Source organism: Diceros bicornis, chromosome 25 (assembly GCF_020826845.1).
Source record: "Diceros bicornis minor isolate mBicDic1 chromosome 25, mDicBic1.mat.cur, whole genome shotgun sequence".
NCBI lineage: Eukaryota > Metazoa > Chordata > Mammalia > Perissodactyla > Rhinocerotidae > Diceros > Diceros bicornis.
Window position 1 is genome coordinate 17,728,587 of NC_080764.1, and position 15,302 is coordinate 17,743,888.

The following is a 15,302-nucleotide window of genomic DNA, read 5'->3' on the forward strand; positions in this document are numbered from 1 at the left end:
CGTTACCAGTTAATCAGAAAGGAAAACATCTAGTTTTAAAGCATGGCTGTTGTCATTTGGAGGAAAAAAAGAGGCATAAATTAAGTGCAGCCAACATTAATGCCAAAGACACATGTCTAGGAGTACTATTACGGCTGCCTAGCAACTACAAAGAGTGAAGGGGAGGCAGAGTGGGTATGCCAGGGAGGAAAAAGAGAACAAATTATGAGGAGAGAAGTCAGGCTTTAGATCAGGTGATGGCTAACAAACCGCGGAGTGGTGACTTGCAAAAGGAAACTGTCAAAAAACTGAGCAAGAAAGGATTAAACACTTATAAGTCAGGGTTTGCGTAGGTGTATTTTTAACTTTTATCATTTTCTTAACAAAAAGGTATAACATTATGGGGTTGAGACATACAATTAAAAAATTAGCCTTTGACATATAAATATTGCTACTGCCCTCTCAAACAAGTTTGTTGTTGAATATATAACTAGATGTATTCAAAAAATATATTTCATTTATTGTAATTGCTGCTAGAAAATAAACAAATTCTTACATGTTTTCTGTTGAGGCATTGTCTCAAGTCGCCAATAAAGTAAAATAACAAAGAAAAAAAAAGATTCCTCAGTGATACACTTAATGAATTACCTATATATAGTATTCATTAAAAAAAGGTCAACACCAAAATACAACTGTCTCCTATTTGTATATTATAAAATTCAAATCACTTGAAACTGACATTAACGTTGTGACATCAAGTGATTTTTACATTGATCATCCCTATATCGAATTCTGCACAAAGCACCTTTGGTGTTAGAGCTTTGAAAATTCCCTTACCTCTGTCCAAGGAAGCCTTGTTTAAAACAAGGGCATCTTCAATATCATAGCCACTATAACTCATCACGGCAACTGTCGCGTTCTGTCCAGCTGGCAGTTTCTCAAATTCTATCAACTCAATGGTCTTTGTTTTAACCATGGGTTTTTGTGGATACGCTAGTAGATACATGAGAGTATCAATTCTGTTCCGCTGGTTGTATCCAATGGTACCTTCATTGATATTGGAGAAAACAAAACGCAACATTCTATTATGTGAAGTAATTAGGTAGCAATGAATACGGACATAAACACACTAAATCCACTAATGAAAATAAAGAAAATCTTCAGGTCAAACATTCCAAAAGCAATACCCTCATAGGAGCTAACAACTTTTAAGAACAATTTTTCTTGGTAATATTAAAAATCCTACAAAAAAGAAAACTCACACTCAAGGTATACTAATCTAAATAACTTCAACTTTTTGGATTTATACGATTGATCCCATTTGAGGAATTTTAGTCTCCATTGGTTAACTCCACAAGTAAGTCAACAATTCTGTATTTGGTTCTGCTATGTTCCAGGCACATTTCCAGTTGCTGGGGGAAGGTAATTGGAGAACAATACCCAGTGCTGACAGGCAAGGAGCTTAAACAGTATGACAAACAGATTTCATAAAGAGAAATCAACAATTACAAAAGCTCTAAATGAAAGAGAAAGGAGGAGGAAAGGGATGGAACAGAATAAAGAAGAGGAAAGTGAAAGCAGAGCAGGGTGGATTTATTCATTTGCTTAACTATTCATCTGTGAAGCAGTTGATAAACACCTACTCTGCCCAACACTGGAGATGAGATGGGGAAAGGCATGGTCCCTTCCCCTAAGGAACCCAGGGCCCTGCCCAATCAGGGCTGGGCTTCTCCCGCCTTAGCAATCAGCCTTTTCACCTGATTGGACCTCAGAAGAGTATTACTGTCAACTAAAAGGGAAATCAGAATGTCCCCCCTTCTCCCCTTCCCCCAGAGGGGTTCATCAGAGTTCAGGGACCTGCCCGAAAAAAGGCTCTCTCTCTCCTGGGCTGGTGCACACACAGTGGCTCCCATGCAGAGACCTTAAAACCAGGAAACTCACGTTTGCCCAACTGCTGAGCCTCTTGAACTTCTCCAGGTCTTTTTCCTTTGCCCCCCAATGGCTAAGAAGGCAGCTTTAAGTCTCCCTCTTGCACACACTTCCATAGTGATGCATCCACAGTACCCACACGCCCCAGGATGCCCATCTGTCCTTTAATGGAGTTAAGGTCCAAGGAGAACAAACATCAAAACTCAATATTTATTTCCTTTACCTTTTTCTCTGTACTCATACTATGACATCAACGGATTTCAAGCCAGGCATGAAAGTAACCTATTCAGGCAGCAAAAGTGATATGGTATTCCTTGACAACTACTCTTGGAAGAAATAATGAAATCTGTAGGGAACTAAAGAAACGAGCACCTATTACAGTGCTGGGCTCACTACAGACATCAATAAACGTCAAGTACATAAAATTGAAGAATCACATTATATTTTTTATGACAGTATACATTTGTGCTGAAATCTCTAGAAAATTTGTCAAGATTCAGCTGAATTAGCTAAAGTGAATTTCATGAACTTTTGGTCGAGTTTACACCATAAATTGCCAATTAATTTGTGTTATTTTAGTGCCAACTAATAAACTGGGCAGGACACCTGGTAATACATCACTTACTGTTTTAGCAATAAAGCCACTGCTGCTTGGATCGTGGTAAAGTTCACTGACAATAAGTTTGTCCTTTTACACAAAATCATCTAGAATTTATGTTAAGATTTCAGCTCCAATTGTATACCTTACCCAGCTTGAGACAAAGGTTCAGGCAATGTCCCACGAGGCTGCCAAACTTGCCTTCTGAAACCTCAGACAAGCACTATTATGCAGCAGGGAAGCAAAAATGGCTGCAACTCTGAACAACGGTGAAAGAGATTGGATCCTGCCATAAATTGTGCTACCAGGCCCAGAACATAATTCTCGTAACATACAACTGACCATTGAATGGATGAACAGCAAAATGGCTTAGCAACTGTTCAGCGCTTATGATCGCCTTAGAAATTTTTCTTTAAAGACTTTTTAAAGAACTTGTAGGAGTATACATGTATATTTTTAGCAGCACTGACTATGGATGTATAGGTTAAAACATGATTTATATCTAACTATGACTTCTATATTATAAAGCTTCAAAATGCCATCAAACTCCATAATTTTTATAAAAATTATAAATGAATGACTAGCTATTTTGCCAGTAAGCAAGCTTTTTTTGAGAAAATGTTACGCAGAAATTAAATTATAAGACTAGCCTTGGTGAACCACATGTTCAAACTAGGATGCCTCTATTACTATTTTCTGCTTCCTTAAAAAGGGCATTGCATATATATAATAACACAATGAGAATATCTATAAGCTAAATTCTCCTTCTACTGCCCCATTTTGCTATAACTATAGTCTCCAATGATTTCATTTTCTTACTACCCAGGACATAATCTTTCTTACAAAGTCATATAGTCTTGATCATAACTTTCTTAAGAAGTCAGTTGGCATAGCAAGATATGTAAATGTAGGTTAAAATAGTGAAGAAGCGTTTTGTGTGTGTGTGTGTGTGAGGAAGATCAGCCCTGAGCTAACATCTGAGGCCAATCCTCCTCTTTTTTGCTGAGGAAGATCGGACCCGGGCTAACATCAGTGCCCATCTTCCTCTACTTTATATGGGATGCCACCACAGCAAGGCTTGACAAGTGGTGCATCAGTGCGCACCAGGGATCTGAACCTGCGAACCCTCGGGCCGCTGAAGCGGAGTGCGTGCACCTGACCGATACACCACCAGGTTGTCCCCGTGAAGAAGTTTTTTATTTTAAAGTGGGAGGAAGAAAGGTTAATAAGGATGCACACAGCTTAGAAAATGTATACTAAAAAAATGAAGTTTTACGCATTTAACTATTTTTGTCTTCCTTTGCCCAATTGCTTTTTATTTAATCAACATTATTGAATATAATAAACTTCATTCATTTAAAGTGTGCAAATTGATGAGTTCTGACAGAGATATACATCTGTGAAACCACCACCACAATCAAGATCCAGAACATTTCCAACACTCCCAAGAGATCCCTCCCTTTGTCTCTGGTCCCAAGTTAAGCAACCACTGATCTATTTTTTTATCAATACAGATTAGTTTGCATTTTCTAGAATTTCATATAAATGTATGTATGTACACTCTTGTGCTGCTTCTTTCATTTAGCAAAATGATTCTGAGATTCATCCATGTGGTTGTGTGTATAATAGTCATTCCTTTTTTATTGCTGTGTAGTATTCCATTGCATGAACATATATTTTGCTTATCCATTCACCTTTTGATGAATATTTGGGTTGTTGCCAGCTTGGGGCTACTGTGAATAAAGGTGCCATGAACGTTCACTCACAAGACTTTTGTGTGTTCATTTCTCTTGGGTAAATACATAGGAGTGGAATTTCTGGGTGGTTTGGTAAGGCTATAGTTAACTTTAAGAAACTGCTTAAGGGCCGGCCCCGTGGCTTAGCGGTTAAGTGCACGTGCTCCGCTACTGGTGGCCTGGGTTCGGACCCCGGGCGCGCACCGACGCACCGCTTCTCTCGCCATGCTGAGGCCGCGTCCCATGTACAGCAACTAGAAGGACGTGCAGCTATGACATACAACTATCTACTGGAGCTTTGGGGAAAAAAAGGAGGAGGATTGGCAATAGATGTTAGCTCAGAGCCGGTCTTCCTCAGCAAAAAGAGGAGGATTAGCATGGATATTAGCTCAGGGCTGATCTTCCTCACACACAAAAAAATGATGAAAGTGTTCTAAGCTCTGTAAGTATAATAAAAACTAAAAAAAAAAAAAGAAACTGCTTAAGAATTGTCCAAAGTGATTATACCATTTTACATTCTCACCAACAGCGTATGAGCATTTTGGTTGCTCCAAATCCTTACCAACACTTAGTCTGTCAGTTGTTTTCATTTTAGTGGTTCTAATGAGCGTGCAGTGCTATCTCACAGTTTTAATTTACATTTACCTGACGACTAAGAATGCTGAACATATTTTCATGAGCTCATTGGTCCTTCCTACTACTCTTTGTGAAGTGTCTGGTTTTTGTTTTGTTTTTCCCCATCTTTTAACTGAGTTGCCTTATCATTGAAGAGTTCTTCAGATATACTAAACACAAATCTTTTCTCACATATATGTACAGCTGGCCCTCCATATCCACAGGTTCCACGTCCCCCGATTCCACCAAGCGCAGAGCAAAAGGCCTATGATGGCTGCGTCTGTACTGAACACGTACAGACTTTTTTTTCTTGTCGTCATTCCCTAAACAATACAGTATAACAACTATTTACACAGGATTTACATTGTATTAGGTATTACAAGTAATCTAGAGATGACAAAGTATACAGGAGGATATGCATAGATTATATGCAAATACTACTCCGTTTTATATAAGGGACTTAAGCATCCGAGGATTGTGGTATCTGCGTAGGGTCCTAGAACCAATCTCCCATGGATAGCGAGGAACAACTGTATTGCAAATACTTTCTCCCATTCTGTGGCTTAACAATGTCTTCATATTCTTAACAGTGTCTATCAAAGAGCAAAAGTTTAATTTTGAGAAAGTCCAATTTATTAAACTATAAAGTTTGTGCTTTTTGTGTTCTAAGAAATCTTAGATCATTCAAGGTCACGAAGATTTCTGCCTATGTTTCCTTCTATAAGTTTTATGGTTTTAACTCTTACATTTAGGGCTATGATCCATTTTGTGTTAATTTTTTGTATGGCATGAGGTAGGACTTGATGTTCATTTTTTTTCTATATAGATCAACATACAGATATTTTATTTTGTTGAAAAGATTTTCCTTTCCCCTGATTTGTCCTGACACATTGACAAGCAACTACCCATAAATATGTGGGTCTATTTCTGGATTCTTGATTCTGTTCCATTGATCTATATTGTCTACCTTTATGTCAGTATACTGTCTTCATTACTGTGGCTTTACAGTAAGTCTTAAAATTAGGTTGTATAAGCCTTCCAACTTAGTTCTTTGTTTCAAAGGTTCTCTTAAAAAATCTGCACCTGATTTCTTAATTTTAATGTGCTCCGAGATTCACTCATTCACTGTTGAAACATTTATAAAGTACTTAATATACTCCGCCTACTAAGCTGGCACTACGCTGGCACAAGGGACACAGTAATAAATAACAGACAGAGTCCTTGTCCTCAAGGAGCTTATAATCTACAGTTTAGCAGGGTAGGCACCTTAATGGGGACACACAGTAAACAGGAAAAAGTGAGGAAAGAAGTTAGCTTCAGTTGAGAAGAATTTTAGTAAGTTTTATAGATAGCATTGCATAGAAGACATAACGGAACCCTTCATAAGTTACTTAGCCAGGGGTGGCCCCGTGGCTTAGCGGTTAAGTGCGTGCGCTCCGCTACTGGCGGCCTGGGTTTGGACCCCGGGCGCGCACCGATGCACCGCTTCTCCGGCCATGCTGAGGCCGCGTCCCACATACAGCAACTAGAAGGATGTGCAGCTATGACATACAACTATCTACTGGGGCTTTGGGGGGGAAAATAAATAAATAAAATTATTAAAAAAAAAAAATAAGTTACTCAGCCAAACTGGGATTCAGTTTCTTTGTCATAAACAAAAAAGGTATGTATTATATCTGACAGGATTATTATTATGACTAAAAGAAGAAATGTATGTAAATCATTTGGGTGTTGAAGAAGTAGCAACATTCATTATGACTAATATTAACAATACTAGTAATAATAAAAATATACACCCCATCATCCTGCAATGTCACCCATCCTACCTCCAACTCTAACCCTACATACTGAACTGTAGTTTAATTTTACATCCATAAGTATTCATTATTAACCTGCTAGTCTCAGGAAATGTCACATAAGCTTCTATCTAAAAAAGCTACAATGATCTTAATTTTTTTTTGAAACAATAACAGAATTCTAAAAAAGAATTGCCAGGGATAGTTTGGCCAAGACATCTTTTCATTTTGTACCCCCAAATGGATAAAGAATAAATATTCTTAAAAAAAAAAATTCATACAGAAAGTGGGGGAGGAGGAGATATAGAATGAAACAAAATTTTATGAGGATCTTTGTATGTCATATGTTTTAAATATCTCAAAAGTCTCCAGCCTATTTCTAGCATATCCCATCCTACTGTAAAGTGGGGAATACAAGAGAAGGAACTATCAGCTTAGGAATAGAATCTATTGAAAACAAAAACTGAAGCTGCATTAGTTCCTGAGTTAAATGAAAAGAAAAAGTCCCAGCAATTTGGAGCTGAAGGGGGAAGGGGTGGTGAGAAGCCGGGGCAGGGGAGGTATGTGATGCATATTCATTAACTGAGTTGACACTGACTAAAATCCTTTTAAACAGGAGAAAGTGTTCCACTAGAGGACTGCCAACTAATAAAATGGGCAGGATATGAAAATGTGACTCATGTGAACTTGGCGTCCGGTGCCAGAGTGGGCACAATGCAGCTCCAACATACGGCCTTTCCTTGTAGCCTGAGGGACCTGGAGACCTCGCCATTTCCACACACAGCTACCCGACTTCTTGCTCTGAACCACGTCACAACAGACAGAGCCACATCCACGGAAGGGAGGTGTTTCTCAGCAGCACAGTAAGACGCTGTGTGGAAACCTGAACTTCATTAATAACTTAAAGAGCCTTAGATTTAAGAAACACCCTCTGCTGGTGTTTCATGTTGGAAAGTCAGCTCTCTCTTACATACAAGGTAAGACTTTCAGTCTCTGTGGTTTGTGCTAGTCTTGGTCTCCTTCATAGAGACAGAAAAGGTCTTTTCCTCATTTCTTCACTCTGTTGAATGGGAGGGATTGGTAGTGAGAGGTACAGAGCAAATTTTCCAGGTTGGCTACAATATTTAGTGAGTTAATTCTGGGCTACTGTCTTCCACTTTCCACATGGACTAATGGATGAACAGCAACTAAAATATTATTTTAGAAAATCCACATAGAAACTCTGAGATCTATATAGTCTTCAGCAATGGCTCATGTTTAAATGGGATAGTGTGACTTTTAGTTATCAGCTATCAGGACTGCCTGGAATTAAAATGACTCAGAGAAGTCCAACTCAAAGGGCCAGGTCTGCTTTACAGACCTGGGTCTCTACTGTGGGTTTCTCCCTCTGCCAGCCTTTCTCCTTTTGTGGTTTCTCACATAGACCTCACTCAATACTTCTGCAGCTATTTCAGTGTCCAAAGAGAAATGTGGCCATGTTACGTGCCAACTTTAAATGTACTTTTATCTCACTGCTTTTCTTTCCAGTCAGGTGTTTTATAATAACAAACAGTAACAAAGGCCTTTTTTTTATTACTTAAGATATTCAGTGGCTTTTGTCTTCCCAGCGTCAGCAGTAACGTCAGAGGATTGTATCCAAGGAGCTAAATGTGCAGGACCCAGGGTCAGAGCAGCTGAATACACCAACCTCAGAAAACACAGACAATGAATTGCAAATGACACTCAAAACAAAACGAGAAAAAAAACCTTCACACAGAAAACTACAAAAGAACTCTACAGACACTGAATTGGCTTTCTGTACACACTGATCCTGCTTAACTGTGTGTGGTAACTAACCAAACGTTTCAGATACCCATGGCCGCAAAATAGAGACTTTTTTTCTTTGGAGGGGAGGGAGTTACAAAAATAAAAATATTATTTCTTTCTTTCAAGTTGCTTCTTTATTTAAAAAAAAAAAAAATATGCACTAAATGGAGATAGATGCAGCCCTTTCTGTTTCAATCTTCAAACACACTAAAGAGTGGCATTAGCGACGAAGTGATTAGTCTTCCGTTAATTCTGCTGAAGGTTCTACACAAAAGGTGTATTGTTTCAGCCGGGATTCACATCATGAAACAAAATGGTTTGGTAAACCCAATAGAAGTAAGTGATAGCCCTTTCATGACACACAGGGTTCAGTACTGTATATTTCAACTTGTTAGCAAGTTAGAAGCACAAGCAGGAAATCAGCCTACACTGCAGCTGACGATGAATGGGGAAGGCTAAATTGATGAGCCACTGTTTAGATTTTCCCACTGGGAATTATTCTGAACTGTCCAGGCATTACATCATTCAGGTAAATGGTAGCAGGACAACATGCTTCTTATTTCTTCATGGCCAACCAAAGGGCAATATAAAAACTTGAAAAGAAATATATACTCTTTATCTGTAATGAGAAACAGGATTCCGTAATTGTCAAGCTATGGTCAGTTGCAGCTGATTGCTGGTCACTGAGAAGCTAAGCGCATTTCAGTTGTTAGCCACAGGCAACGCAAAAACCTTTTACAGTTTCTTTATGAAGCTCCGTGTATCCTACTTGGAATCAGAGATGACAAGTCATACTGATGTCATAGATACACATGAAAACAAAACTAACTAAATTTCTTAGGATTTAAATGATTTTCAAAAACATTCCAAAAGACGTTTATAAACAAAATTTTTTTTTTCTTGCCTGGAATCCTCTCGGTATCACCTTCAAGATAAGACCCAAACTCCTTAATATTTGGCACCTCTCCAGCACACCTCTATACCCATCCTACTAAACAGTCACACCAAAGTACTGAGACTTTTCCACGTAATGCTTGCTTATATTTCCATACCTGTGAAAAGTACTCAGTGTCTTTCAAGATTCGGTTCAGTTCCAGTCTTCAGAAGCAAACTGCTCCCTAACCTCAAGTGACCTTTCTGCTCTTACTCCCTCAGATTCTGGCTGTCAGTCTACTATAGCATTTATCATACTATATTGAATTACCATTTTATTTGTTGGTCTCTCCCACTAGACTGTGAACTCCCTGAGGACAGGGGTCTGTCCCATCTCTATATTTTCAGGTTCCAGCCCCACTGTCTGATCTACGGTTGATGCTCAATAAACATTATGGATGGATGGATAGATAAATTAAGGGATGGATGAAAGAGAAGAAAAAGAGAAGGAAGAAAGGAAAATGAATTCATAAATTGGTGCGACATGAATTGGATGTTTCAGGAGCTACAGGAGCACCTGCAAGGATATAATGGGTTCAATGATTATCATTCAGACAATTACTAAGTACACTCTAGTACACACTGTGCATCTTTACCTCTGTTTCCTTTTCGTCTCCTCCCTTAACCTTGAGTTTTCCTGCTCTTTCTTCCACCTCTCCTGGTTAACAACTTACATTTTATAGGGCTTTTCTCTTTATATTTACCACCTCATAATTCTGTGACATTTATTATATGACCTTTTGTTTCGTCAAGGGAAGAAGTTCAGAGAGGTTTTCTCCATGTTTGTTTAAGCGTTAGACATGACAGGGCACCTGCAGGCATTGCAGAGTTCCACAGGCAACCCTCTGAGTGTGGTAACACTCACGTGCTGGCAATGCCTGACCTGGCCAAACACGCAACACCAGTGAGGTAAGAAGAGAGATACAAGTCTTACACCCAAGTATTTGGAAGCAAGTTCAAGAAGGAAATCTTACCCATGGCTTGTTTCCCCATGGCACACTGATACGTGTTTCTCGGGGACTGGTTATGATGAGGGTATGGGATCAGGCCCGCACAAACGCCGAGAAGAGTGAAGGGTTCAATCTCCAAGTGGGTGGTATCTCTACCAAGTACATGAAGAATTAGACACCTTAGGCACCACGTACTAAAATAAGTATCTCTTAAAGGGTATAAAAATATTACTATCTAGGACCTAGATAACATTTATATAACTTTATATATAAAAAATATACAATAAATTTATATAATAAAACCTCAATAACAATAAAATCTGATGCTAGTAAAACAGATAAAATAAAAACACGCCTTAAACTATAATAAAACAAATTATTTTTTTCAGTGATAGAAACTTTTATTATTTGTAGAAATACAAGAGAAGGGAGATAGTATGGTATGCCTATATAAAAAATAGAGTATTATTACATATTAATAATAATGCTTATAAGTACTGTATTAAGCATATAGAAATGCAGTATCAAAAATATGCACATGGATGAGTAGACTACTTTTTCTCACTTTCCAAGTTACGTCAATGAAAAAGTTGTATCACCATTTTAGAGAGAGGAATACGTCCCCTTTAAGAATAGTTACTACAGACCTATGGGGACTAATACTGTAACCACTAGCTAAATGTGGTTACTGAGCACTTGAAAAGTTAGATTAGTAGGAATGAAGAATTGAATTTTTTATTTTACTTAACTACCCTACATTTTAAAACTCAAATTTAAATAATTCACTTCAATTATCTAAAACCTTTTAGTTATGTCTGTAATAACTTACATTAGTGAATCTGCTTTTTCAACTGTAAATGTTATGAAATCAGATCAAGAATTCCTGATGAAAATTTAGCATCCAAATTGGGATTGCTATAAGTGCACACCAGATTTTGAAGACATAGTAGGAAAAAAAAGTAAAGTATTTCAATATTTTTATACTGATTATATGTTGACATGATATTTTAGATATATTAGGTTAAATAAAATTATTAAAATTAATTTCATCTGTTTCTTTTTACTTTTTTAATGTGGCTACTAGAAAATTTAAAGTTATATAGGTGGCTTGCATTACATTTTTATTGCACAACTCAGCTATAGATACTGGATACAAAGTAAGATTTTATCTAGTAGGTGTTAAAATTTTGGTTACTTTCATAATTATTTTGCAGAAAACTCAGTTTTGGCTAAATGATAAAGCAACTCAGACACCTTAATGGGAAAGGGCAGCCAGACAGTTTTTAGGTCTTGCTGAAAGTAACCAATATCACATCCAGGATCTGTGGTCTCCATTGACTCTCTCTATTCCTTCCTTAAGTGTTTCTGAAGCATAACTTTAATAATTTCAGTGGTTTACAGTACCTGTAAAAAGAAGTGTTTTCCAAGATACCCTAACTCATCATGGAAAATTATTTGCAACGTACATGGCAAAAGACCACCTACTTATCCAGTTAGCCATCTATCTTTTTTTCAGTACACGTATATTGAATTATGTCCCTAGTTTGGTGAGAGAGGATGCTTTCCATGTAGTTGTTGGTTTGAAAAATATAGTTTTGACCTTATGGCCTAGCAGAACCCCAATCCTTTCAGACACTTGAGGTCTTTGTAAGCAGAGACGGAAATGGCTCTAGGTTTTGTTTTCTTTGTTTCTTTTTTTAAAGAGAAACAGCTTATAGTGACATTTTATAGCCTAGAATAAAACAGTTTGTTTTAAATGTACTGTTTTGTTTAAATATTGGCCAATTTGACATTCCTCATGTAAATAAAAACTTGTTCAGACGTAAAGATTAGGGTAAACTGAAAATGAAGAAGGTAAAGATCTAAGTTTCTTCTTTTTTCATGACAACAACATATACAAGATTATATATTATCTAATAATTACTGAAAATCCAAACACTATGGGTTCTGATTTTACAAAACAGAAAAGAATATTATCATTCAAAAGTAAAACTACCATATGTTTCTATCCTGAACAGGAAATAGGAGACTTCCTATTCACTGTGCATAATGGCCTCAAATTTAGCTCAAATTAAGACTAAGTAAACTGTTGCTTGCAACAGTGGAAAAATCGGAAACAACCTAAATATTCATCAATAGGGGACAAGTTAATACTATTTATGTGTCGTCCGATTATGTAATAAGCAATTAAAATAATATATTTATATATATAAATATATATACATACACTCATACGGAAAATTGTCCAGAATGATAATGTTAAGAAATAATAACGTTAAGTTTAAAAATCGAGACACTGAAAATATGTTGTGAGACCACGTATGTATATTTGTACTCACTTAGAAAAAAACCTATTAGAGATAATATTAAACAATTAGCATTGGCTACTTCTGGAGTGTGGGGTTTGGTGGAATAGAGAAGGAAGGGGATTCATTCTTTTTACTTTATGCATTTCTACATTTTAGAAATTGTTATAAGTATGAATTAAATAATACCAATTTTTTTTCTATTTTTAAAATAAATTCAATTTGATGTATGGGATAGCTTGGTGATTTGGTGATTCTGATACTGATAAGTCATATTGCTTTATAGCAGTAAACAAAATGGAGAAAAATGCCTTCGTGAAGCTTCTAGTGGAAGGAGATAGTACACAGATAAATCAATAAAATACACATTTTACAGATTTTGCTGTAAGGTAATAAGCAACAGAAAAATCAAGCAGTGGGAGGGGTGGACGGAGGAGAGGTTTCTACTGTGAACAGGGTGGCCAGGAACACTCGATGAGAAGGTGACACCTGAGTGAAGACCTGGAGGGGTGAGGGGCGAGCCACGCAGGTCTGTGAGGGCTCCAGGCAGAGGGAACAGTCAGCGCCAAGGTGCTGAGGCAGAAACATGCCTGAGGGGTTGAAGCGGCCAGTGTGGTAAACAGAGTGAGTGAGGAGTGGTAGGAGATGGCATAAGGCGGGTGGGCAGATGGTGTAGGAACTTGAAGTCCTCTGTAAGGACATCAGAGGGAGATGGAGAGCCACCAGGGGGCGGGGCGTTGAGAAGAGAAGTGACAAGACCACTCTGATCTGTTAAGAATAGATTGTATGGGGGCCGGCGCTGTGGCTTAGCAGTTAAATGCGTGCGCTCTGCTATTGGCGGCCCGGTTTGATCCCGGGCGCGCACTGACGCATGGCTTCTCCGGCCATGCCGAGGCCGCATCCCAAAGACGGCAACTAGTGCAGCTATGACATACAACTATCTGCTGGGGCTTTGGGGAAAAAAGGGAGCAGGATTGGCAATACATGTTAGCTCAGAACCAGTCTTCCTCAGCAAAAAGAGGAAGATTGGCATGGATGTTAGCTCAGGGCTGATCTTCCTCACACACACACAAAAAGAATAGATTGTATGGAAACGAGTGTAAAAATAGTCAGGAACCTTTTGCAAGGATCCAGGCAGGCCATGGTAGTGGCCTGGTCTAGGGTGGCAGGAGGGTGGTAGGTGAAGGTGGTAAAGAGAGCTCAGATGCCGGGTATGTTGTGAAGGTCCACAGGATATGCTAAGGGATTAGATGTGGGTGTAGAGGAGGAAAGGAGTCAAGGCTGAAACCGAGGTTTTTGGCTTGAGTAACAAAAAGGCTGGAATTGTTATTCATGGAGTTACTATATAATAGTTCTCCTCTATACTCAATCTTGAAATGAGGGGTATAAAAATAGTACTTTGAGAGAGTCATACCTTTAAGGAACAAAAAGTGTGACAAAGTATTATTTACTAAATTACAATAAGACAAAAATAAAGTGGTATATTTCATCTGGTAGCAGAAAACAGAAAAGTATTTTCTTGATTGAAGACAAATAGTTATCAGGTGACAGTATTAAACTCCCTAACTATTTAACAGTATAACTGCAAAAATGCCAACTTCAGGTAAGCGGTACATCAGACAGTAAGTTATGTAAGCGTCTGCTAATGTATTCCAAACGAACACAGGTGCTTCTAAAAATATCACTGTTCTAGAAGAGACATTGTGAACATATTACCATTTCACGTTTATCATGCACATAAGTTTAGAGATATCTTTATAACATAAAATGTAGGGAATTCCTGCATTGACAATAAGACTTCAGATGTCCCCTGACAAAATCCTCTCTATAATATAGACATAAATACACCTTTACGTAGCCTGATTCATTAGTTCAATTTTGGTAGTAATCAAATATTAAAATCAGAGAAGCAATTCCTTTAAAAAAATATACACTAAGTGTAAAATGAATAGGAAAGATAATTAAATCTAAAGATTACTTGTTAGCAGTTTTGTGATACCCTTACACTGGGATAAATGACAGGTTATACTTCAATATAAAATAGTATATTTCTAACAGTTCCTACTAAGAGAGTGCACAATAGAAGAATGGAAGATGAAATCAAAAGAGAAGAGGGTAGTTTCTGTAATCAGAACAGGTTGTAATTATGGTTGTTATGGATCCTACTTACTTATTAATTGTATGTTCATAGAGTGCAATGTTACAATCATTTTCTTCATTCACATCTAAATATTCAACCAGACTCTCATGTAAGAAATCCTCAAAATTCCTGGGAAAATATTGGTGAAACGTACATTATTAAAAAGCATTTTACTACAGTACTTTATATGAAATAATGGAAAATACTGGCTTCTAAAGACATCTTATTCAAAGTGAAAATACTTCACTTCTGAAGACATCTTCTGTGACTTCAGAAACCCCCTATGATGAGAGACCCACAGTGTCTACATCAGCATAGCCCTCTCTTACTAGAAACACTTAATAGTGTGTTAATTTACACAAAGACTCTGTAATCCTCATGATCTAAATTGATAAATATTTTACAACGTTCAAGCAAGTTCAACTAGAGAATAGGTTTTTAACAGGTTGATATATTTCGTAGGGAGGAATTCTAAAAAATGAAAATATTCTTTTCTTAAAAGCTCATATCAAAT

The 15,302-nt window shown here is 37.5% G+C and overlaps 1 protein-coding gene across 2 annotated transcripts in view; it reads right to left on the minus strand.

Annotated features, from left to right (window-relative positions):
- Nucleotides 1-15,302, minus strand: part of POLR3B (RNA polymerase III subunit B) — a 116,673-nt gene that overhangs the window by 40,561 nt on the left and 60,810 nt on the right. For both annotated transcript variants that reach the window (XM_058568509.1, XM_058568510.1), the window contains 3 exons: nucleotides 14,819-14,917; nucleotides 10,367-10,494; nucleotides 817-1,026 (listed from right to left, as the gene is read on the minus strand). In XM_058568509.1, coding sequence (XP_058424492.1) covers nucleotides 817-1,026; nucleotides 10,367-10,494; nucleotides 14,819-14,917 — 437 coding nt within the window. The remainder of the gene's footprint in view (nucleotides 1-816; nucleotides 1,027-10,366; nucleotides 10,495-14,818; nucleotides 14,918-15,302) is intronic.